At 36.5% G+C, this 25,952-nt stretch overlaps 1 protein-coding gene across 12 annotated transcripts in view; it reads left to right on the forward strand.

The window, feature by feature from the left end:
- The window catches only part of PAN3 (poly(A) specific ribonuclease subunit PAN3), a 123,617-nt gene that overhangs the window by 14,871 nt on the left and 82,794 nt on the right, over window positions 1–25,952 (forward strand). For 11 of the 12 annotated variants that reach the window (XM_025262879.3, XM_044927305.2, XM_044927304.2 and 8 more), the window contains exons 2-4: window positions 3,058–3,179; window positions 3,910–3,976; window positions 5,823–5,893. In XM_025262879.3, the coding sequence (XP_025118664.3) occupies window positions 3,058–3,179; window positions 3,910–3,976; window positions 5,823–5,893 (260 nt within the window). The remainder of the gene's footprint in view (window positions 1–3,057; window positions 3,180–3,909; window positions 3,977–5,822; window positions 5,894–25,952) is intronic. The other variant, XM_025262884.3, reaches the window with a different exon arrangement.

A 25,952-nucleotide genomic window follows, 5' to 3' on the forward strand; every position in this document is an offset into this window, starting at 1 on the left:
TTTTCAAGAAAATTAGAGATACCAAGGGAACATTTCCTGTAAAGGTGGGCTCAATAACCAACAGAAAATGAATAATAGAAGAAGAAGAAATTAAGAAGAGGTGGCAAGAATACACAGAAGAGCTATGCAAAAAAGATCTTCATGACCCAGATAACCACGATGGTGTGCTCACTCACCTAGAGCCATCCTGGAATGCAAAGACAAGTGGACCTTAGGAAGCATCACTATGAACAAAGCTAGTGGAGGTGATGGAGTTCCAGTTGAGCTATTTCAAATCCTAAAAGATGATGCTGTGAAAGTGCTGCACTCAATATGCCAGCAAATTTGGAAAACTCAGCAGCCACAGGACTGGGAAAGATCTGTTTTCATTCCAATCTCAAAGAAAGGCAATGCCAAAGAATGTTCAAACTACTGCACGATTGCACTCATCTCATATGCTAGCAAAGAAATGCTCAAAATTCTCCAAGGCAGGCTTCAATGGTACGTAAGCTGTGAACTTCCAGATGTTCAAGCTGGTTTTAGAACAGGCAGAGGAACCAGAGATCAAATGGCCAACATCGCTGGATCATTGAAAAAGCAAGAGAGTTCCAGAAAAACATTTGCTTTATTTTTTTACCCCTTAATTGCAGCACGCTAGGCCTCCCTGTCCATCACCAACTCCTGGAGTTCACTCAAACTCATGTCCATCGAGTCGGTGATGTCATCCAGCCATCTTATCCTCCATCATCCCCTTTTCCTCCTGCCCCTGATCCCTCCCAGCATCAGAGTCTTTTCCAATGAGTCAACTCTTCGCATGAGGTGGCCAAAGTACTGGAGTTTCAGCTTTAGCATCATTCCTTCCAAAGAACACCCAGGGCTGATCTCCTTCAGAATGGACTGGTTGGATCTCCTTGCAGTCCAAGGGACTCTCAAGAGTCTTCTCCAACACCACAGTTCAAAAGCATCAATTCTTCGGTGCTCAGCTTTCTTCACAGTCCAACTCTTAACATCCATACATGACTGCTGGAAAAACCGTAGCCTTGACTAGACAGACCTTTGTTGGCAAAGTAATGTCTTTGCTTTTGAATATGCTATCTAGGTTGGTTATAACTTTCCTTCCAAGGAGTACGTGTCTTTTAATTTCATGGCTGCAGTCACCATCTGCAGTGATTTTGGAGCCCCCCAAAATAAAATCTGACACTGTTTCCACTGTTTCCCCCTCTATTTCCCATGAAGTGATGTGACCAGATGCCATGATCTTAGTTTTCTGAATGTTGAGCTTTAGGCCAACTTTTCCACTCTCCTCTTTCACTTTTTTCAAGAGGCTTTTTAGTTCCTCTTCACTAAAAAGTAAGCTAAGAGAAGATAAAACACTGTTAAGAGAATCATAAAGAAGAGCAAATAACATCTTCAGTTGTGTACTGTACTGATGGACACAGGAAGTTTGCATTGTATGTTTACAAGATGAGTCATTTTCTGTCGTACCTTTATCACTGCTGTCTTAATAGGATACAAAATCTGTAGGTATCATGTGTTTTGCTAACCCTGGACGTCAAAATGAAAAGATAATGTGCAAAAGGAATTCATAGTTATTTACAGGTGTGAAGTGGCAGCAATGGGATTGCTTTCCGGTGGCTTAGTGTCAGGGATATGATTGCTTCATAGTAGCCTAGCCTGTGCACTAATTAATGAGTTGTTGTAAAGTTTGTGCAGCATTTCAAATTTTGTATAGTCATGTTCACTGTAGTGTTAGAAATGTTACATTTAAAGAAAAACGTCAGATGATAGTTTGATGTGTCACCTATAATAACTTCTCCAATTAGGAGAGAGGCATACTGTATGGTACTGTAATTCTTTGAAAGTAAAGTTATAAAAGTGAGAAAACAAAACATTGTTAATTTTATATTAAGTATCACTTACTTTATGTAAGGATAGACTAATATCTATATCTGCATATAGTCTGTGCATTCATGACATGCCTTATTTTTATTTTCTTTTGTATCTTTAGTCTGTGTGGTTCACCTGCAGATTTTCCAAATTGTCATAAATCTCCAAACATTTTTCCAATATATTTATCGAAAAAAAGTCTGTGTATTCTCTGATGGCTCAGTTGGTAAAGAATCCGCCTTCAATGCCAGAGACCCCGGTTTGATTGCTGGGTCGGAAAGATTCTCTGGAGAAGGGATAAGCATTCCAGTATTCTTGGACTTCCCTTGTGGCTCAGCTGGTAAAGAATCCGCCTGTAATGCAGGAGACTTGAGTTTGGTCCCTGGGTTGAGAATATCCCCTGGAGAAGGGAACAGCTATCTACTCCAGTATTCTGGCCTAGAGAATTGCATGTACTGTATAGTCCATGGGGTCGCAAAGAGTTGGACGCAACTGAGTGACTTTCACTTTCATAATTGGGCCCAGGCAGTTCAAACCTGTGTGATTCAGTGGTCAACTGTACTTACCAAGAAATAGGATCTAAAATGTATTGTTCATCACTTTGTTGATATGTGATGGATTATTTTAGTAGTTACAGTGATTCCATATTATTCCACCTTAGAATTGACAGGCAGCTTGTCTGTTGTCTTCAGCTCTGTCCCATTGCAACCACTGTTGAGTTGGTTTCCTGAATAAGTTAATGTGAAACTGCTGGTCTGTTTCATAAGATGTGTTATGAGAAACAGTCCTGGGAAACTTGTCCTGTTGAGTATATGAAGATTCACAGAAGAAATTGCAGTAGTTTCCATTCTCCTGTTCTTGCAAGTTAAAGAAAGAAAACTTGATGAGAAAAGTAGGAATAAATGCAAGTGTGGTTTGTTTTCTTCATGTTGTGCTTAGTGGCTGTCAGGTAGCAATATAAAAATAACTATCTCTGTGGAAAAAGTTATTCAACTTGAGCATTGTTTAACAAGTTTTTAGAGTTGAGCCAGTTTTGTTTGATTCAAGTTATGAACAAGTAAATAAAAACAAGTGTGACAGAGATTTGAGACTTTATTGTAAGTTCCCAAAACTTATTTGTGAACAGAGAAACTACATCAACCTTTTATGCTTTTAAATAATTTAAATACTTGAATTTTCCTTCTCTTTCAGTTCCTGGAATGGATGGAGGTGCTTTAACTGATACGAGTCTCACAGATTCCTATTTCAGCACCAGCTTTATTGGAGTCAATGGATTTGGAAGCCCTGTGGAGACGAAGTATCCTGTGATGCAGGTATTGTTGGTGTGAATTCTCATGGCCCTGGACATTGAGGTGTGTTTTGGGGATGGAGACCTCTAGAGTCTTCCTTTGTCCTCACGTTTGGTGAGTGGGAGGTGGACTTTTAGGAGGTGATGAGGTCAGAGAGGATACAGATAAGCCACCTCCTGTAAGTTGGAAGTCAGGTGAGCTTTCAAGGGTGGAGTTGAAGTGTGTAGAGGATGGTTAGAAACAGGCTAGTTTCCCTCCTGTGTGTGTTGTGATTATGGGATGAAGTCCTTTCAGGATTGTGAGACCATAGAGGCTGTGGAGTGTGTTAAGGAAGGGTGGGACATGGTCAGAGAACAGAGACAAGCCTAATTTCATAGCATCTATCAGGTGTATGAAGGATAATACGTATTGAGAGATAGTAGTTAACGACTCTGTCATTCACATCCCCCAGATGGATACTTACGAAGAAGGGAACTGAGTAGTTATGTGTCTTGCTCAGGCTAGTAAGTTATGGAAGTGCAGTTCAAAATGGTTCTGTGACGTTAGTTTTAAATACCTGGCTAATGAGTAAAATAAGTTTCTGCCTAGGTGATTGTAATCCATGCAGCAGCATTATAGGAAGGTGAGAGTGTCACTGACGTGAACAGTGGGTTGGAGGGGTAGACGCAAAGAGGGTCAGTCTAAACCTAATCGGTTGACTATTCTTAATTCTGCATTCTTCAGTGATATTATGTATATATATTTTAATTTTCAGAGAATGACCAATAGTAGCAGCTCCCCAAGCCTTCTAAATGACAGTGCCAAGCCATACGCAGGCCACGGTAAGACTCCATCCCTTTTTCTCTCATAGGTATGTGTATTTCTGACTCTAAAAACAATATGTCCACAGTAGAGATTTTGAAAATTATAGATATAAGGAAGAAAATAGAAATGATCTATTATCTTCACACTCAGAGGTAACAAAATTTGGAGATATATATATAAACACACATAAAATAGACTCAAGTATATACATAATAATACTTAAGATCACATTAAATATACTTTTAAATTATAGCGTGAATGTTTCTCGATCATTGTAAATTGAATCCTATTGTTTATTCTCATAATTTACTTTGCTTCTGTTTTTTTAAAGATTACACTCCAATATTGGACTATGTGTATGAATCTGTGTTCATATTTTGAGTTATTTCTTTTGGAAACATTGTTATACATGAAATTACTGTTTTAAGGTTATGGACATTTTTAAGACTTTTGATACGAAATTTCCTTTTTGTATCCTAATTCAAAAATAAATGTTTCTTCTTTATCTTTCTGTATCCTATTTTAAAAATAAATTCAGGAATGTTTTTTTAAAAAGTATGTTACAATTGAGTATTGGTGCAAGCAGTTACTTATAATAATGAGAAGAAGAATTTGCATGTTGATTGTTTCTTGAGATAGATATTTTATGTATGTGTATCAAGCCTCTCACTACTTGGAAATTTCAACTTTATTTCACTGTAGGAAAAAGTAGCAACATTTTAATATTGAATTATTAGAAACAGATGTGTAGCATTGTAGTATTTTTGGTGTTCCCATAGAGTTTATATGCTGACTTGGTCCTTTATACTATCAAAGGTAGCATAAAAGACAAATAATACCTATTTTTTAAGAGTTTAAATGTATAATTACATAAAAATCTAGTATCTTAGTATTTTATTAACTTCTTTCTCTTTGCATTATTAATTATATTAAATTAGTGTTAATTCTAATGAAGGACTAAACCATGAAAATCCAGACACAAGAAGCTGGAGAAATATAGCAGCAGTTTTATGTATTGCGTTATAAAGAGATTTAAGTCTCCTTTAAATGAGAAAATTTACTGTACTTGTAAGGATTTCACAGATAGTTTAATGAGAAACAGAAAGAATAACGAAAGCTCAGAAATGAAGATAAAAATGTTTGGGTGCATATCATAAATTCCTTTTCAGAAACTCATTTTGATTTGTTAAGTGAGAAACAATTTAGAGGTACACTTTTGTTTATAACTTCTGGCTACAGAGTAATGGAACTTTGAACCTTTAAAGTCTTTGAATTTCGTGTTAGTATTTTGAAACATTTAATAGCCCCATCTTTAAAAACTTAATTTGCCTTATCCTTTTAGTATGACTGTCAAAAATGTGGTGATATACTTAACTGTATGGAATACTCTGCAGGGTAGATGGTTTTTAAGGCCTTGATTGTTAAAGTCCAAGCCCTATCTCTGTTATGTTTGACTGTTTGACTACCTTCCCCTCCCTCCTCCCCCTTTTATATTTCTTATGACTTGGTCTCAGGAACACAGACTACAGGTAGACTGCCTTAATAAACACATTTCTAATAACATGGTTAAGATTACTTTTTTTTTTCTATTTTATTTTTCTTTTGGTTCTGAGCAAATAGATACATCCTTATCTGTATAGTTGCTGAATAAAATGTGCACTGAATATTGGCTGAATGAAGTATCCTCCAGTTTGTGTTTCCTTCCCTCAGAAAATATTTGAACATCCTCTGTGTCTGAGCATTGAGTTTGATATTGTGGAATATGATTTTTATTATTATTTATAAGCATTTGGGTTAAATGTCTATTAGATTTGTAGGTGTCCTGAGTTGCCTGTGTGGAAACTTATGTAACTTACCTTCCAGATCCTCTAACTTCACCTGCTTCATCCTTGTTTAATGACTTTGGTGCCCTCAACATCTCTCAGAGAAGAAAGGTAGGTGCAATGGACACTTACATGAAACTAAATGGAACATAGGGGTGACACTGGGGTGTTGCCGACATAAGTGGGGGAGGACTGGAATGTTCTTCTTGCCTCCTGTTAACCTTTTCCCTTGTTGTATATCTCTTAAAGTAGAATTTTGTTTGCTCTCTGTGTATGATACAGAGACTTTCTATGTGAAGGAATGAAATTCTTCTACTTATTTTTGCTCATTTAAAAAAAATCTTAATGCATTCTCTTTGTAAGATAAACATTTAATGTTGTAGTTGCTGTTCTGTGACCCATTGTAGACATGTTAGTCATCTTTTTATTTTATTTTCTGACTGCTTTGTCTAAATTTCAAAGATTTCTCCCCTAATCTAAATTTCTCATTAAAAGGCACACTTAATCTTTAGCTTTTCATAATTGGCCCAACTGTTTAAAAACAGTTGAAAATCTCTTCATATTATAAATTTAATTTTATTTGAAATTGAGGTTGAATAGATTTTGAAGTACCTCTATTAGTTTATTATAGTTTGATGCCTTTGAGTCTTAATGAGAATCATTATGTTAACAGTAATATAATCTAGAGGAGGTGGTACTTTTGGTTAGGAATAGCAGCTAAATATTCAGGAGATTGTAAATTTTGGTGGAAATTACTATGAAATTACAACTAATTCAGTTTCCTAAGTAATGGGAGAAAGATTAAAAAGAAAAGAATGTTAATTTTAGAAAACTGGTATAAGCTTAAGGTGCTTTTTAGGAAGTATCTGTTCAGAAGGTAGAATTAAATGAATTTCAAGAAGACTAGATAAATTCAATAAATTTCAAGAAAATGTTCTCTAGACCAAAAAAATATGGGGTCAGGTATAAATTACATCAGTATCCTCATGTACCTATTATTATCTCCATTTTGAAACAGATGAGAATAAGTATGTAATTACAACATGCTTTTAAGAAACATTGAACACAAGCAGACTCATTGGTGATGGTGAGAAGTGACAGTAGATAAAGCCTGTCACTGTAGCAGGAGATAGGAACGGGCTAGGTAGCAGGTACAACCTCGACGTCAAGTTACCTGGAGCTTCTTAGTGTTGGGAAAATTAAAAAGCCCCTAAGTAGTTTTAAGGGTCCCCCCAGTGGCCTTTTTACGTTTTTAAAAATAATAATCAGTTAACTGTGGTGAGTAGCATTTCCGATGAATGAGTAAAAAGTAAAAGTAGAATGGCAAATAAATCCTTAAGTGTTCCTAATATGAGGGTTTGGTGGACTGCATCTTAAAGTTAAAATATGTGATTTAGAGCTGCTGACATTAATTTGTGAGAAAAGCAGTAAAAATCCCTGGAGATTGAAAAAAAGGAGGTTATAATACCCATTCTTCTAAAATTTATTTTAGTAAAGGGAAATAATGGAAGGAAATGTTACTAGAGAGGTGAACTCTGTATGTGGAGAGATGTTAAAATGTATCCAGATGGAAGCAGATTAGTCTAGTGAAGGGAGTGTTGGTTGTAATTTTTGAGATCCTGAATCTCTAGCTTTGTGACCTTGGGCCAGCTTCCTAGGCTGTAATATTCACATCTGTGAAATGATGAGCATGGCCTGAATAATTGCTGTGGTGTCTTCCATGTCTAAAGTTCAGTGACTGGGTGAACTGAAAGGACCTACGTGTCAACATCTACTTAGAAACTCAGTATTCATATGTTATACCTTTGAAGGACCATATTTTCTTGTCATTTATATTTGAAATAATATGTAGAGACATAGAGGTTTGTTTATTTTTTTTCCCCAGTAGTGGACTATATACTTAGCAGTCTATGGGTACAGGTTGCATATGTTTTTAAATCGTTAATAGTTGAGAAGGCTTAAAATTCCTTTGTATTAGAAAAACTATTGGTATGAGACTATTGCGTGCTGTGAAGTAAACACACATGGAGACTGACTGTTCTTTTGTTGTAGTAATTTATAATGTCTGTTTAATGACGTAGTTTAGGGGAAGTAACTCACATTTATGTAAATATTTAACCATAATTCAGGTGATCTAAACAGGCTATCATGATTACTCAGTAACATTTTATTTCATAATGAGATTGGAAAACAGATGTTTGGGCCATACTTACTACTATTTCATAGTTATATAAATACTTTTCTGAAAATCTCAGTTGGGCCAATCCCTGGGCTGCAAATGCTGCTTTTTGCGCCTCTGGAATATGTGAATTCTTTGGATCAGGTCAGTCAGATATTTTTATTGTGAGCAGTCTTACTGTGGGCTATGTGGAACATAGAAGAAGAATCAACTGATGTTTTTTTCTGCTTTCCTCAAATCTAATTCAAGAGGCAGTGCATGAATCTACTAGAAAAAATTTACAAACCAATGTATTAATCATTGCAAATTTAAATGTGTGGTGATTGCTACATAGCAGAGATTTCTCTAGATCCAGAAGAGTTTGTGGAGAAAAGATGTTTGAGTTGTGGTTTTTGAAGATGAGGAATATGGAGAAGCAAAGATGCTAAGCAGAAGGTATCGTTTGATTGCAAGTAGAGAGTTGGTATCTTCAGGAAGTTTAAAAATTTCTCTTCTATCACAGGTGAACTAAGAGACTATGGCTGAGGGCCTTGTATCTGTAAGGACTTGTTGAAGTAAAATGTGTGCTGTGAAAAAACAGTACAGAGATTGATAGCTGGGTGAACCTTTGTTTGGGTGGTTTATTGTTAGATACATGAAGAAGAGCTGTATGCTAAGAATATATGCCTTAGGGCACTGCTGCTCATGGTGTGTCAAGTGACCGCAGCTAGGAAGATAAGTTAAAACATTGAAAGTAAATGTTTAGAAACTTCTGTAACAGTTTGATAATACCACAACATCCAAATATGTCATCATTTTCTAGTAGTTCACTTGTATTTTATGAATAATGTATAGGACCATAATGCATAGGAAATTTTAAAAACATGATCCTTCACAACTGATATTTGAGAAGCACTGATTTTTTTTTTTTAATTTTCTACATTATGAACATATAAATAGGAAAAGTACCATTACTTGAAAATGTATACAGTTATTATTGGCCAGGAGTGATGGCAGAAGAAATTGAATTATGGGTGTATGCTCAGTGGGAGAGATAAGCCCCCCAAAACACTGGAGCTGGAATTTTGTTGAAAATGGGAGGTAATATATTAGACATCAGTGCGTGAGGAAACTGTAACAACAAGGTAGATGGATCAAGCTGAGAATTGGTATGATAGAAAAGGACCTGAGAGCCACTGTGAATCACAAATGTGATCTGGACAGCAGTAAAATTTTCTGTCAGAAATCCTCAGGGACAGTCTTTTTAAAATAAAGTTTGATGTGAAGAATACAGATGTTTGTAAATGACATGATGACATCTGCTAACTATTGCTAAGCGGTGTGACCACCGATGATTGGCATAAAAGTTCCCGCAGAATTTGTGTCTGGCGATTTTGGCTTCCCGCTGTATAACACTCATGGTACTTTGCCCTCTTTTTTAGTCATCTAGTCATTTTTGTATTTAGCTTTCTTCCCTTCCCAAATTAAAGCAAAAAGGCTTTGGTGCTTGTCATTTACATTTCTTTTGTTTTAATTGTACTTTAGTACGACATTTCAGTCAATGTGCGGCTTTTACCTGGGCATTTGTATTTTATTGATGTTTCTAGTAGTGGGATAACAGTTTCACTTTTGTAAGTTTTTTAGGTTTTAACACCAAGTTAAATTCTGTGGGATTAGAGGACAGAGACTTGTGAATATCATGTTTATTTCTTCTGTTCCTGATTGTAAAGCTCTTTGTTAGGATGAGGGAGGCAGGATCGGAGGAGGCCTGGGTATCTGCTCCTGGCTTATTTGTGAGGAGACGAGGCTGGGTTGGGCCTAGGCTGGGGTTGGCCTAGCTCCGGGTGATTCCCCCGATCTCAGTGTGGAGCCTCCTCCCCACCGTTCTCAATTTCAAGAGCATCTTTCCCTCTGTTCATCGTCTCTGTTACAAAGTTTTCTGAGATGTATATTTTATGATTTCTCATTACTTTTATGTTTAAAAGTTTTTGTGTACATTTCTGTTCTAATGTTCTTCAAAAGGTGACTTTTATGTTGCATACTTTTACATAGGGAACCGAACAGGACTGACTAACCGGCAAGAGCTAAAATGAATTTGGAGAAATCTATAGGATTGTGGCACAGACAATCTGGGATGTAAATCCTTCCTTAATCCTTCAGATGGTTAGACTCATTGAACACAAAACCAAGTGTTGATTTTGGGCGGGGCGGGGTAGTGGGGAAGATGAGGAGAAAATGGAGAAGACATCAAAAAATAAATCTTAATGGGTATCACAATACAAAGCATCACCTGTGAAACCATTTTTAAACATTTAATATATTCTCAGATGTTGTTTTACTTAGTATTTAGATTTCCAGGTGAGCCATATCGGGATCTTTTCCCCATGAGTATTGTACAGGAATGTTCCTACGGAAAATTGTGTTCAGAATTCCAAATTAACACTCTCTGAGCTATTCTGTTATGTAGTCAACTGAAAATCTGTTCACCTCCTCTTGCTATCCTGTGGAAATGTGCTCAAGTTTTACACTTAGAGATATGTATGGTATACTTGTTGGAGTTCAGAGGAGCATCCTGGTTCCTGTTTGTAGCTTGCTCAGAGCTCATGGTGAGTTTTTATTTCTCTCTAAGAGCAAACTGTTAGAAATAGTAATAATTCAGTAGCGTTGAACAGTGGTCAAGGCTTAATGGAAGTTGTATGCCAGGCAGTTTGAATTGAATCCCCTGATCTACACTGATTGGGTCTTTAAGCTTACTTAAACCTTTTTGTGTCTTCATTTGCAAAATGAGAAAAATATTATACTTAATACCTGGTTTGTTGAGTTGTTATGGGGACTAAATGAGAAATGCCCCATAAACGGTAGCTATTATTGGTAAAACATGATGTTAGCCAAGCCTTTCTAGTCTTGTTTGGGAATTGTTTACTGTTATTAAATGAGTCGCTGCTCATGCTAGATCAGACTGTGTTAGTTACCCTTTGGAAAGGCCTTCTCTAATAGTTGCTCTGAGAACGTTCATCTTTTCTTTAAAATATTCAGATCCCTCCTCCTCCAACATTTGAATTTTTGACTCCTCCTCACATAACTGTTAGCTTCTCAAACTTATCTGTCAAATTTGGTGAAAGTACATCTGGGATTTTCTCAGTGATGCCTTGGCAGACAGAAACTTGATTTTATTTATGTTGACAGTGGTTTTCTATATCTGTTTCAGGTAATATGGTAATTCTTTTATAAAATTAAATGTTTTATAATTTCATTATCTCATTTAGTCACCCCAACAGTTCTTTGAGAGACATTGTTTTTTCCATTTCACAGATTGGAAAATGGGAGATTTAGAGAAATCAAGTAATTTACTTGGACTACTATAGATAATATTTAGTTACATTCAGAGAAAAACAAAAATCTCTTTAGGGCAGAATAAGCACTGAGTCGTCTATAAGGTGAAAAATGAAGTAGTGGAGAGAGAGACCACTGGTAACATGCAGAGGAGGAGATTATAACATTGATTGACCTATGCCTGTCTGTTTTTTGATTTATGTGATTATCTCAGTGTCAGTTTTTTACAGTTTTTTGTATTTCTAGGGAATAATACAAAATCAAGCTTTTAATAATTGATAGATAACTTTTCAGAAATGCTGCACAAATTTGTGTTTCTGCTCATGGGTGCTGATTTTTCAGTAGCCTTGAAAACAGATAAGAAATCTTTCATTGTCATTTTATAGTCAAAAGCCCCTCACTGTTAACATTTGATTACTGGTCCTGTTGAGCTTCTCCTTTATGCTTTTTGACCTTGGATTTTTTTGTGTGTGTCCTTTGCTTATTTTGGACTCCCCTGGTGGCTCAGACGGTAAAGTGTCTGCCTACAATGTGGTAGATCTGGGTTCAGTCCCTGGGTCGGGAAGATCTCCTGGAGAAGGAAATGGCAACTGACTCCAGTATTCTCACATGGAAAATCCCATTGATGGAAGAGCCTGGTAGGCTACAGTCCATGGGGTTGCAAAGAGTTGGACAGGACTGAGCGACTTCACTTTCACTTTTCATTTTCAACTTGCTTTTCTGTTGGGCTGTCCTTCTTAAATTTGTTGTAAACTCTTTGTTTATTAGATCCTTAAGCATTTATGCTCTTAGTTCTGAAATGTCATACCTAATGTTATTAAGTACATTAAAAAAGAATGAAACATTAAGCTCATTTTTGTTAAAATAACATGGTAATTCCCTGCCTGATGAATATTGAAAGGATTGTCATTGTTTTTATGGAATGTGAATCCACTAACATTTTTATTGCTAAAGACCTATAGTATTCAGCTTCCCTTAGCAAACAGTTACGTTTTCTCTCTTATCTGCATGTGAATCCTCAGACTTATATGTGCCATTCATCCTATTGTTTAACCCCAGTCAGTCAAATTCTTTCTTAAAATGATGGATTGGATTAGAAACTTGTTTATAAAAATGATAGTTCCTGTCAAAAATGACTCAACTTTGAGTTAACTTTCTTTCCCTCATAAATCAAGAGTCATCCAGGATAAACTTCTAGAATTGTGTTTAGATAGAGGTGTGCCTTGGATAGAGCAGAATAAATTGGTTGTAGCAAGCTAGGAGTTCAGCCACATATTTTCTGAACTTTATTTTAATTAATGCTTCTGTACAGTGACAGCTTGCTTTTGTTAAGAGTTTTCAAAATTGATGATTTCAAGGGAATTTTCTATTGATTAAAAAAAAATCTTATATGAGTTTTTGTTTTGGAGGCTTTTTTTTTAAAGATGTGTCTGTTTGGTTGGTGTTTATCTCACTACTGTATTTAAACACTGAAGCAGCATGGCTTTTGTATGCAGTATTTAATGCTGTTGTTGCTGCTGCTCAGGTGCTAAGTTGTGACCAACTCTTTGCGACCCCATGGATTGCAGGCTTCCCTGTCCTTCACCATCTCCTGGAGTTTGCTCAAACTCATGTCCAATGCTTTTGATGATAATCATTATTTAGCTTTAGCTTTTGGGATTTTGAGTTGATTCTTACCTAATAGTGACAGTTTAGTAAAACCATGCTGCATTTGGAAACTAGTGGATCATTCTGAGATATTCTAGTTGGCTTCTTGACAGTCTACTCTGGGCATTGTATTTACGAAGCATTGTAGCTGATGCTAAGAGCTTGGCACTACTTACGGTTCATCCCTGTTTTCTTAGGAAGTAGGGGTCAGGAATAAATGAGTAAAGATCAGTTTAGAATTCTCATGCACAAACATGCTAGCCTAATTTTAAAGCTGAATTTAACCAAAACTATGTAAGTTTTCCCAACTCTACTTAATTCTCAAGATTTGTTTTCCTTGCGTTTTGAAAGTGGGGAGGTTAGAGTGGCTTAATAAAGTCTCTGCAGCTATTGTTTCTCATTGATCCCATCCATGCCAATTAGATTCAAAGAAAGATTAATTTAGGAATTTGGTCATTTTAGGAGTAGCTAGAATAATGTTAATATTGTAATGTTTACATTATGTTATAATGTTAAGGAATATTATAGAATGTAGAGTAAGTTTTTTTGGATTGAGGCAGAATACCATAGTTGTACAAGCTCTGCAGCTTGACCTTAGGACCTTATGTTAGTTTTGAGATTATAGGCAAATTATTTTAGCCTCTTCTAAGCCCTCCTTCTCATCTCTAAAGTTGGTATTACAATAGTGCCTATCTCACAGAATTTTGAATATTACATAATATTAATGCTGTGAAGTGCTTACCACAGTGCATTGTGCTTGTCAGATGGTAGTTGTTTTAGTCTTATGCTGCTTATAGTCTTGCAGTTTAGAAACATCTGTTTATCTGTTTCTCACTGTTAGATTACTTTTGATTAACCACTACTTAAAGTTCAGTCATGGTAAAGGGCCTTGCTAAAGATGTTCTGCTTCATTTCAAGATTGAATATAAGTAAGGGGACACATAAATCAAAAGGAAACCTTTTGCTCATAAGCAAATAGGCATTTTAGGATGATGATTGCTTTTGATAAGAGACTAAAGTTGTTATAAAAATTTTTACGGTCATTACAGGTGATAGTTTATTGTAGAAATAACTTTATAAAACAACATTACTCACACTTAAACATTTTAACAACATTGGCATGGTATTTTATTTCTCTACATCTTGTTTTCTGGCTCTATTCTAAAGCAAAAGAATAAAAGAAGTTGTAGTTTGGTGTTCCAGATCTTTAGAAATTGAATGTGGTCTTAACAACTGATCTCATTTTTGGTGGCATAAAACTGCATTTTAACATTGAATTTTAAAAACAAAAGTAATGACTGCTTTTAAGCTTTCTTGCTGCTGCTGCTGCTAAGTCGCTTCAGTCGTGTCTGACTCTGTGCAACTCTAGAGACGGCAGCCCGTCAGGCTCCCTGGTCCCTGGGATTCTCTAGGCAAGAACACTGGAGTGGGTTGCCATTTCCTTCTCCAGTGCATGAAAGTGAAAAGTGAAAGTGAAGTCTCTCAGCCGTGTCTGATTCCTAGTGACCCCATGGACTGCAGCCTACCAGGCTCCTCTGTCCATGGGATTTTCCAGGCAAGAGTACTGGAGTGGGGTGCCATTGCCTTCTCCATTAGGCTTTCTTAAATTTAGGTAAATAATATTTCAGACTACTCCTAAGATCTTACTCAGTAGAGCTTAAAAATATGTTTCCGTGTGTCTGTGTAACTCCTGCTGTGCTACATTTGTTATGATTTGGATTACTTTTTACCCAGCAGTGTCCTCTGTTTTCATCTTCTCAACCTGTGTATGATTTCTGTATTGACTGCACAAGTTAAAAGGTCTTTTTCATTTACAGATGTTTACCTGCCCATGAGTCTTTAATAATGACTGACTGTTTTTCCATAGACCCACTTTCTATAGACCTAGTCACCATCCCATCCTGTATATAACTGGCTTTATTAACAATGAAAATGGAAGGGACCTAATATATTACTGTGAAAAGCCTACAGTTACTGATAATGAATGGCAGGATAAAATGCAACATAATCTTTGAGGTTGACTTGGTTTTGCTTTTGCTTTTTAAATCTTTTACTCATGGAGAAAATTGATTGGAGTCCAATTTATAATCATTTGTAGTTTTAGATATACTGTTCTAAATTAATTAGGTGTAGAAGCCTTTGAAGTCCAGGTGTGTTAACACACCTGATTAATAAGTTAAGTAGAAGTAGTTCCCTTTGTCTATACAGAAATTAGCTAATTTTAAATATTTGATTTTAAATATTCAAATGGTTTTAATCAGTTAGTCTATTTTTTACCAGTGGGTTTAGATTAACTACTGATGGTTAATGTAAATGTAATCATATATTTAGTTCTCATAATAACAAATATGCTAAGCCACCAGGATATTTAATTAATTGAGGGAAGACCTTTGTGAGTCAGAGAGGTTTTTTTTTTCCCTTCAGTAACTTTATTCTTTATAAAGCATGTAAATAAATAAAACTGTTCAACTTCTAAAGAATTACCACATTTAAGAAGAAGGTCTATTGCTATCACCATTCTAGATTATGGGAATTCGTTCCATTCCTTCATCTTCCAGTTGTAGTGGCAGAGTGGAAACTGAACTGAAATTAAGTTGGTTTGTGACATGACTGCAAGGGATAGACACATAAAGATATAAACACAGACACTTCCAAACATGGAATGCTGGGCCACCAGAAAAGTGGCAGAGTCTACTGAGTCCTGCACTCAGGCACATCTTTTCCTGACGACATGTGCCAAGGACCTGGCTGGGTATCCATGGTCTCCGCTTCAGAAATTTGTTCTTCTGTACAAAGGCCTAAACCTGAGTTATCAAAATAGCGAACTGGAGGAGGTACTGGCAAAGACTTTGCCATGTTGCTTAGTCACGTCCGACTCTTTGTGACCCCAAGGACTGTAGCCCACCAGGCTCCTTTGTCCATGGGATTCTCCAGGCAAGAATACTGGAGTGTGTTGCCATTTCCTTCTCCAGGCAAAGACTTTGATCGGTAATCAAAAAACCAAGATTTTGGTGACTCCTTTGGTACAGGATCTTGGACATTCGGTTCCTTGCATTGAGAAATATACAGTGTCTCTTTTTAGAGAGTGTCCCAGTCACTTTAGGAGACTTTGGATCAAGTAACTTCTTTGTGAACCTCTCTCTTAACTGCTCTCCTTCCATGTCTTAACCTCACTTAACAGTTCATTCTTTTGCTTTACTAGCTGTTCATTTTGCTGCTTTAACTTAGAAATTTCCTTTTCTAGCTGTATGTATTCACTTTTCAGAATAAGAGCTTTAGTGCTTTGTACAATGCCACTGCCACCTCCACAGGTTAAGGGTTTATTTGAAGGCTGAGTATCAATATGTTCTGATACCATTGAGGTATCTTGGGCCTGTTGATGTCTTCTAAGATTTTCTCTCCATAGCCTTTTAAGTTCTCTTTGATATATTACAGTGGCTTTTGTTGAAGCAATTTCCTTTTCAAACTCCTTGACATTTTTCATTTTCTCCAGGTCTGTTTTCACCAGCTTCATTTTGAGATCTTCAGTTTCTTCTTTATAAGGCTTAGCTCTTAAAGCAGCTTTGTCCTGAAGTACTTGGATCTTTTGTTTTTTCCAAGGCATTCATTTGATTCATTAACTTGCTGTTGAAGTTTTGCTATTATGTCATCAGTCATCTCAAGTTCTTTCTGCATCATCGTAATCTTGCCCTCCGTATGCAGAGTACTTTCTTTAGCTTCCTGGAGTGATGTTTCCAGCTCTTGAATCTTCCTTGTGGCTTGCTGTGTAGCTCTTGATGTGACTTGAGGTTGCCTGTCTTGTGTAGTAGGATTAACAAGGGCACCAGAGGTCAGGGAGAGCTTCAAAGTTTGGTAGCTTTTAAATAGTTTTTCATTGTTCTCTTTCATTGATTTCAGATCATGCTCCCATTCTTGGCTATGGTAGCATTTCTTTCTTGAGACTTTGTTAATTCATTCATTATAGCAATTATTTTGTTATGATAGACGTTATTCTTTGGCAAATACTATAATTTTCTTTTTGGATGACATTTTTAAACTCGATGGACGTGAGTCTCAGTGAACTCCGGGAGTTGGTGATGGACAGGGAGGCCTGGCATGCTGCGATTCATGGGGTCGCAAAGAGTCGGACACGACTGAACGACTGATCTGATCTGAGATCAAAATGAGCATTTCAATGACTCTTCCAAAAACTGAGTCATTTCTTTTCTGTTACTTAGTACTTGCTGAAATTCAGTCTTTATGCTATGGAAATCACTTTCTGAGAAATCCTTGAGAATTTCTTCGATATGTAGATCCATGCTCTGGCTCAATTTGAGGTCCCTTGATTCTCTGGGTGATAATGCCATAATCTTGTTGAAGGTGCTATATTTCCATTAGCAGTTCATTTTACTTTTCCACTTCATCCGTAAAAGCCATTTCAAATTTATTGATGGATTCATGTTTTTCTTCCTTTGTCCTTGCAACACAGCTTAGCACATACTGAAGCTTCATCACGACTGTATGAAATTCCATGGAACACCTCTGGTTTGCAGTAAGAAGTTTCTGGATTTGTTGGGTTTGTGGATATGGAAGTGAGAAGTTTGCATTTACTCTAATTGAAAGCTCTTTTTGGGTTTCAATTTCATTCTTTTAAGTCAAGAGACAATCTATTTAAACATTCATAGTGATTATCCATCTCTGAGTATCTCTTCAGAAGCTCTTTTATCCTAAAGCACTTTTCTCTCAGGTTTCCTGTAAGGTGTTGGTTTCCATCACATATTTTTTTCATATTTTACCTCTTTGTGGTTCTATTGATCCTTTTTCTGTAATTCATCTGTAATACCTCTTCGTGGTTCTGTTGATCCTTTTTCTGTAATTCATCTATTGGTTTATTTAAATCCTTTTGAATATTTGAAATCTGAGATATTTTTCTGAAACTCTCTCTGAATTTATCAATAATTTCTTGGTGTTCTTTCAAATGCATATGAACAATTTTCAGTTGTTCATGTTTCCAATTCTCTAACTATGGTTCCTTGCAAGTCTGCCTTGAGTAGGTCTCTCCAGTTTGAGAGTCTCTTCCACTCTCCTTCAGTTCAGTTCAGTCGCTCAGTCTTTGCAACCCCATGAATCGCAGCATACCAGGCCTCCCTGTCCATCACCAACTCCCGGAGTTCACTCAAACTCACGTCCATCGAGTTCGTGATGCCATCCAGCCATCTCATCCTCTGTCGTCCCCTTCTCCTCCTGCCCTGAATCCGTCCCAGCATCAGGGTCTTTTCCAATGAGTCAACTCTTCGCATGAGGTGGCCAAAGTACTGGAGTTTCAGCTTTAGCATCATTCCTTCCAAAGAACACCCAGGACTGATCTCCTTTAGAATGGACTGGTTGGATCTCCTTGCAGTCCAAGGGACTCTCAAGAGTCTTCTCCAACACCACAGTTCAAAAGCATCAATTCTTTGGTGCTCAGCTTTCTTCACAGTCCAACTCTCACATCCATACATGACCACTGGAAAAACCATAACCTGGACTAGACGGACCTTTTTTGGCAAAGTAATAATCTCTGCTTTTTAATATGCTGTCTAGGTTGGTCATAACTTTCCTTCCAAGGAGTAAGTGTCTTTTAATTTCATGGCTGCATCACCATCTGCAGTGATTTTGGAGCCCCCCCAAAATAAAGTCAGCCACTGTTTCCACTGTTTCCCCATCTATTTCCCATGAAGTGATGGTACCAGATGCCATGATCTTCGTCTTCTAAATGTTGAGCTTTAAGCCAACTTTTTCACTCTCCTCTTTCACTTTCATCAAGAGGCTTTTGAGTTCCTCTTCACTTTCTGCCATAAGGGTGGTGTCATCTGCATATCTGAGGTTACTGATATTTCTCTCGGCAATCTTGATTCCAGCTTGTGCTTCTTCCAGCCCAGCGTTTCTCATGATGTACTCTGCATAGAAGTTAAATAAGCAGGGTGACCGTATACAGCCTTGAGAAACTCCTTTTCCTATTTGGAACCAGTCTGTTGTTCCATGTCCAGTTCTAACTGTTGCTTCCTGACCTGCATATAGAGGTTATCTCTTTCTTTCATTACAGATTTCATTTCTTCAAGGTTTTCATGAAGCTTCTGAGCCAAATTTAAGTTCTCCATTTCTGTTTTATTCATGGTTAAGCTCTGGACCTTAAATTATTTCTTCAGTTGCTCAGTGTCACACATTTTTTTCTGTTTCACTAATTTCTTCTTTTAACTTAAAAAGTCGCTGTTCATTTGCTTTCAGTTCTTGGACCTTTTCTTGTAATTTAGCATTTGAGTTTTCTAAATCCACTTGTATATTTGATATTTCTTCGTCTTCTCAGAGACTATCCCTCTGAGTTTATCAATAATTTCCTGGTGCTCCTTCAGATGCACCTGAGCTATTCTTAGTTTCTCTTGTTTTTCTGGGTCTTTAGCTTTTGTTTCTCTGAGGCTTTCCCTGGGTTGATCTCACTCCATTTTGAGGGTTCCCTCCATTTTTAGGTCATCTCTTTCCTTAGTAACAGATTTTATTTCTCCAACATTTTCATGAAGTTTCCAAGTCAACCTTAAGTTCTCTATTTCTGTGCTTTCCAGGACTGAATTCTGGGTCTCTAATTGCTTCTTCAGTTGCTCTGTTTGATACATATTTTCCCTGAGATCATTTTTTACCTTAAGAAGTTGATGTTCTTTCTCCTGAAGTTCTTGGATCTGTGCTTTTAAGGTAGTATTTGTGTTTTCTAAATTCATTTGGATATTTGATATATCATCTGTCTTCTCTGAAACAATTCCTCTGAGTTTATCTATAGTTTCTTGGTGCTCGTTCATATTCATTTGGGCAATTCTTAGCTCCTCTCATCCTTCCAGGTCTCTACTTGTTTCTCTTAGGTTTTCCTTGAGCTGGTCTATCTCTACTTTGAGAGTCTCCTCCGTATTCCTAAGGTCATCTCTTTCTTTTGTAACAGATCTTATTTCTGTAAGATTTTCATGGAGTCTCTGAGTTAACTTTATCTTTTCCCATTCTGTATTTTCTAGAGTTGACTTTTGGGCCTCAAGTTGCTTCAAGTTTTCCATTTCACATATTTTCCCCCAAATCTCACTGACATCTTTCATCTCAAGACATTGATGTTCTTCTTCCTGAAATTCTTGAATCTTTGCCTGTAAGTCAGCATCTGAATTCCCTAAGACTCTCTGGATATTTGTTCCTTGATCTGTCTTCTCTGAACTATTCCTTGCATTAATGGTTTCTTGGTACTCCTTCAGAAGCATGTAAGTAGCTTTCTGCTTTGATTTTCAGTTCTTCGGCTACAATTTCTTTAGTGTTTTCTTTGAGTTGGTGTCTTTACTTTTGAAGGGCCTCCTGTACCCTTTCCTGTCCATCTCTTTCTTAATTATGGTTTTTAATTCTTCTTGACTTGCCTGAAGTTTTTCAGTCAACTTGAGCCTCTCGCTTTCTGTTCTTTGTAGTGATGAATCTTTGGCTTTGAGCTGTTCCTTTAACTGTTCCAGTTCACTCCTTTTTTCCAGAATCTCACTGATTGCTTTGATGGTAATAAACTGTTTCTCATAAAGCTCTTGCATCTTTTTCTGTAATTCATCATTTGCTGTTTCTAATTGCTGTTGAATGCGTGATATTTTAGTTTCTCTTTCTGATAGATCCACTCTCAGTTTACCAATAATTTCCTCTTGTTCTTTCAGGTGACAGTGAGCAACTCTGAGTTTCTCTTCAGTTTCTAATTATTAGCTGCAATTTCTCTTGGAGTTGGTTCTTTTCAGATTGAAGAAACTCTTGTAGCCTCTGCAGGTCAGCTCTCTCCTTAGCCACAGTTTTCACTTGATCATGACTTTCTTGAAGTCTTTCAGACAGTTCGAGCTTTTCCATTTCTAGCTTTAGTAGTGTTGAGTCTTTGACTTTGAATTATTCCTTCAGTTGCTCCATCTCATTCATTATTTTCTTAGTCTCACTGTCTTTTTCTTTCATATTGAAGGACTGTTCTTGTTTGTCTTGAGATGCTTGGATCTTTTCCTTTAGCTTTTCTTGAACTTCTGCTAGTTTTTCACAGGTCCTAGAAAGCTCTTCTTTCTTAATGGTATGGTTCTTTTCTTGTGCAACAATATCCTGTTGTTTTTTAAGTTCGTTTCCAAGAATTCTTAATTCTTCCTTGTTTTCAATGGTCATTTCAACATTTTCTCTTAGGTCAAGTCTTCAGTTTTTCCTTTTCTGCTGTAATACTCTAACATTTGTTGCAGTTCATCTTTCTCTGTTGCTCAGTTAGCTCATTATCCTCAGCATCTACAATCAGAGCTTGGGTTTTTTTTTTCCCCAAATTTTGGCTTTATCTATGCCAACCATCTTTTCCTGAAATTCATTCCTAGTTTCTCCTAAGTTTTCCTCTATATGCAAATTCTTGCAAGTTTCCTCAGAAATTTTCATTTTTAGCATGTTAATTGTTTCTTGGTGTTGTTTCTAAGACTCAGGAGCATTTCGTAGTTGTTCCTGGGTGTCTGTATTCATGTTTATAGTATCCTGAATGTCATTTTTGAGTTGGTCCCTCTCAATTTGTAGGCTCTCTTGGAGTTATTTTTGATCATCTTTTTCGTGGGTTAAGGTTTTTACTTCTAAGGTTTGTTGAAGTTTCTCAGTAATCAGTGTTTTTTCCTTTTCTACAGTGTGCAGCCTAGAATCTCTACTTTCTAATTGTTCCTTCAGCTCTTCCACTTCCTTTATCTTTCTTGATTCTCAGTTGTTTTTTGCTGAAGTTCTTGGGTTTTGTGAGAGAGCTCTGTCTTCAAAGCCTCCAAATCTAAACCAAGTTCTTGAGCTTCTTTAGAGAGATTTCCTATTTCTTGATTCAGTTTTGTATTCTCTTCAAGGACCTTCTTATTAAACTTTTGCTCAGATTCAATATGATGATTTTTAACATCTTGAAATTCCTGAACAGTGCTTTAGCAACTCAACTGGGAAGTTAGTAGAGCTGCTTAGAATCAGTTTCATTTTTAGTGTTCCCAATTTCTTCAAGTAAACCTTGAATTCTACTTTCCTTATCAACTACTTCAGAAGACAATTTGTCTTTTTCTAATGTTACTGTATAGAGCTCTTCAGATTTATCATGTATCTTTTTCCTTAGCATTTCTATTTCTGAAGGTCAGGATTTCAGTTCTGACAGCAAATTAACTTCATTATGCAAAGCTTCATTTTCTTCGACTGCTTTATTCAGTTCTTTCTGCAGATAGGTTATTTTTCTTTCCAATTCCATATTAGAGAGCAAATCTTTTGAACTTTGCCATCTATAAGGGAGGTGAGTTTTGTTATTTCACTGAAACTATCTATAAGGGAGGTGAGTTTTATTATTTCACTAAGAGAAGATTGTAATTCTTTCTCCAAATCAACTTGCATTTTCTTTTTCACCTCCAGCTGACTTTGATATAACTGCATATGATTTTCCATTTGCTTGCATGTACTTGCAAATTCTTGTATTTTCTCTTTCAGCTTTAGATTTTCACTTCTAAGGAATGCTGATTGTCTTGGCATCAAGAGTTTTGACATCAAGCAGAGTGTGTTTCATTTGTTTGATTTGTTTTAGATCTTCAGTGTTTTCCAATGAGTATGACAAGTCCATTTTCATACGTTCTGACTTCTGAGAGTCTGTATATTCCTGTAGCATCTTAATCTGGTCTTCCTTTCTAAGCAGCTCTACTTTTGAACTTAGTTTGTTCTCTTGATCTTTCTCTGCTTTTCTTTCTAGAGCTTCAAATTCATCCAAATCATTCTTTTCTCTTAATTTCAATTCCATTTCTTCATTTTCTCTTCTTAATTGTTCATAGTCTAATACCAGGTCATCATAGTTAGCACAAAGTGAATTTACTTCCAAGTTTTCTTGACTTAGTAGCTTTGTTGCTGGATTCCATTCTATCTCAGTTAATGTATCAAGAGTGTTACTGAAAGTATCAGACTGAACAGAGAGATTCATTAGTTTCTTCTAAACTTACAGCAGGCTTTTGTGTTTTTGTTGTTATGTTCATTGGCATATTAAATTTATTTATGTAGTTTGAGTCCTTCATTTTGTTAACTTTCCCAACGCACCAGGGGACTCTTTGGGTTTTTTTAGCCTTTAATTCTTGTGATACTAGGGAAGAAGAGGTCACCAGCATCCGTGTTAGGTTTTGAATTTTCTCAATCTGGACTTTTTGAAGTAGGTCGTCTTCTTCCAGGAGTTGGGCCAGTTGGTCTTTTTCCTTTGGCTGGGCTCAAGTCTCTAAAGAAACTTCCTCTAATTTGCTTTTTAAGATACATTATTTCTTTTCTATATCTTTTCAAGAGAGCTTCATCACTTGATACCTTGTTAACATAAGGAGTATTCTTTATATATTTGGCAGTGCTGGCAAACTGGAGAGTAATAAGGGTTTCATCAAAAGACACAAGAGTAATCATGCAGATAATATGTGTTTTTGCATTTCCTCCCAAGGAATTCTGGAGAATTTGTGTTAATTTTTGCTATCTCGATAATTTATGAAACCATCAACTTGTCCATTGCTAAGTTTCTTGATCACTTGTCCCAAATAAATAAGCTTTGATTTATATTATAGCCTTCCTTGAGTTGCAGACCTTCAGCACTGTTTGAGCAGCCCTTTCACTGCCTGCAAGATCAATCAAATTCAAATGGGACACTTTGACAGATCCTTCAAAATTAAAAGGTTCACCTTTCTCTCTGCTTTCCAAAATCATCCTAAAAATGGTATGAGAACAGACTATTTCTTTGATTCAGTTTTGTAATTGCATAATGCCTGTTCTTTTCTCCTTTTGTGATCCACTTCAAAGCCATTTCTAATGTATAAACAACTTCTCTGAGGTCAGCCACATACACATTCCTGTTGAAGTCTTCCCGAATTATTAAAGGCTTCATTTTTTGAGTATCACAACGTAAGTCTGTAATGATTTCATTGTATATCTCCATGTGAGACACACGTAAGAGAAATTCCCTACAGGAAACTTCTTAATTTTCTGGAAAGTGTCATGAGTTGCCCTGAGTCTTACTCCCAAATACTCTTGTGAACCCATCGTAGTATATGTTTTTCCTGCAACAGTCTGCCCATAGGCAAATATAGTACCATTTTAGCCTTGGATGGCAGAATCTATGATTAACAGCACAATTTTCTTCATACACATTTTTAGTAGTTTCATTACTATGAAAGACACAATCAAAATTAAAGGATTTACTCCCATCAACTTGATACATTGTATTATTGTCAGTTTTCCAGTAAACTTGAGTATCTTTTCCAAGCGCTTCTTCTCTGCTATTGAGCAGTCGAACCTGTATGCAGACAGCTACGGCTCCTTCCTTAGCCATCCTGCCTGGTTGGATCCCAGGGAATAGAGAAGAGGTTTTAAAAGAGAAATAAAAGTTGATTTTCAAGTAAAGGCACAGTAAATTCTAGACCAGAGGTTTTTGTTAGTGGACCTCAGACTCTTAGGAGTGGCACGAGATAGGTTGCTGAGTTGTTACTGCATGCAAAAGTCAATGAGCTAATAGTTCATTAAATATTGTCTGAAGAGAGATAATATTTCATACATGTGTACTACTGTTTTCCAAGTATGTAAACATGTTCTGAGTAATAAAATGTAAATTGTCATTCATCATAACTTTAGGTAAATCATCCTTCATTGTTTCCGAGTATAAATAGTGAAAGCACAGTTATTCTGTTTTTGGGATTCTTAAAATTCAGGGTGTTGGAAACTTTGTCCTAGGATAGCATTGATTTCTCTTGTTTATTATTATTTAATTTGTTTCTCTAGCAATTAGATGGTGATATATAATATAGATTATGATATATAATAACAAGACCTGTAAAGTGTCATAGAGATGATGCTGTTTTGCAGTTTTACCTAAAGAATTGTGCTCTGAAAATTGGTCTGTAAACACATTTTCTATACAAGCAGTGGTATTTATAGATTTTTCTTTTGCTAGACTGTAAAATTTTTAGGGGGGAGAATAGATCTTATCATTGTGTTTCTAGGGAGGGCAAAAATATTTATGCTGCAATGTTAAGTGAATGAATTAAAAAAAGGTGCGTGTGCATTTAAGTTTTTGAAATAAAACAGTTCTAAAAATTAGCTTTTATTGTTGTTTCTTTTGATGTAGTCTGGAGACTTTTTTATTAAGAATGAGAGTGGACTTCCCTTAGTCCTAAATCACTGGACCAGGACCAGAAGTTTTGAAGGGCCAGGGCTTTGTGGGTTATCAGTAATGGCCTTGAAGGCTCTGAGTATTTAGGGCAAGGTAGGAGTTGGGATGTTAATTAACTACTTGAACTACTATCGTTTTTTTGAGGGGTGGGACCCGGATTTCTTTTTTACTATGAGCTGTTACTTATCCAAATCTTTCCCTGACATTCTCCAGAACTTTATTATTGGAAGGGTGGTCATCACATTAGTAGCAGCACTAGGAGTCCCAGTAGCTTTTTAGAAATGCAGAGTCTCATGCTTCACTCCAGGCCTTCTGGGTTAGAGTCTTCATTCTAACAAGATCCCCAGAATATTCCTTCCCTGGTGGCTCAGCTGGTAAAGAATCCACCTGCAATGCAGGAGTCCTGGGTTCCACCCCTGGGTTGGGAAGATCCCCTGGAGAAAGGAATGGCTACCCAGTCCATTCTGGCCTGGAGAATTCCATGAAACGTATAGTCCAAGGGATCACAAAAAGTAGGACATGACTGAACGACTTTCACTTTCAGAACGTTCTGTGTGTTCATGACAATTGAGGAGTGCTAGTTTCCAACTTTTTCTTCTTGAAACATTCTTCAACTTTTTCTTCTTGAAAACTTTTGTTCAAGCCCTAAGTTATTTTTTAAGTGCCCAATAAAAAAGGGTAAAACTATTTTCAACTATCTTATTGTGCTGTTTATTCAGATTTTGTGAAGAATGATAAAAATCAGTCACTTGTAGTGAATCTTGAGACTTAAAAATTGTATGTATTAGAGAAAGAGACAAGGTGTATGTTCTACAGGATATTTTATCGTAGGAACAAAAAGATATTGGGAATTTTGATGTTTAAAT

Source organism: Bubalus bubalis, chromosome 13 (genome assembly GCF_019923935.1).
Source record: "Bubalus bubalis isolate 160015118507 breed Murrah chromosome 13, NDDB_SH_1, whole genome shotgun sequence".
Lineage (NCBI taxonomy): Eukaryota > Metazoa > Chordata > Mammalia > Artiodactyla > Bovidae > Bubalus > Bubalus bubalis.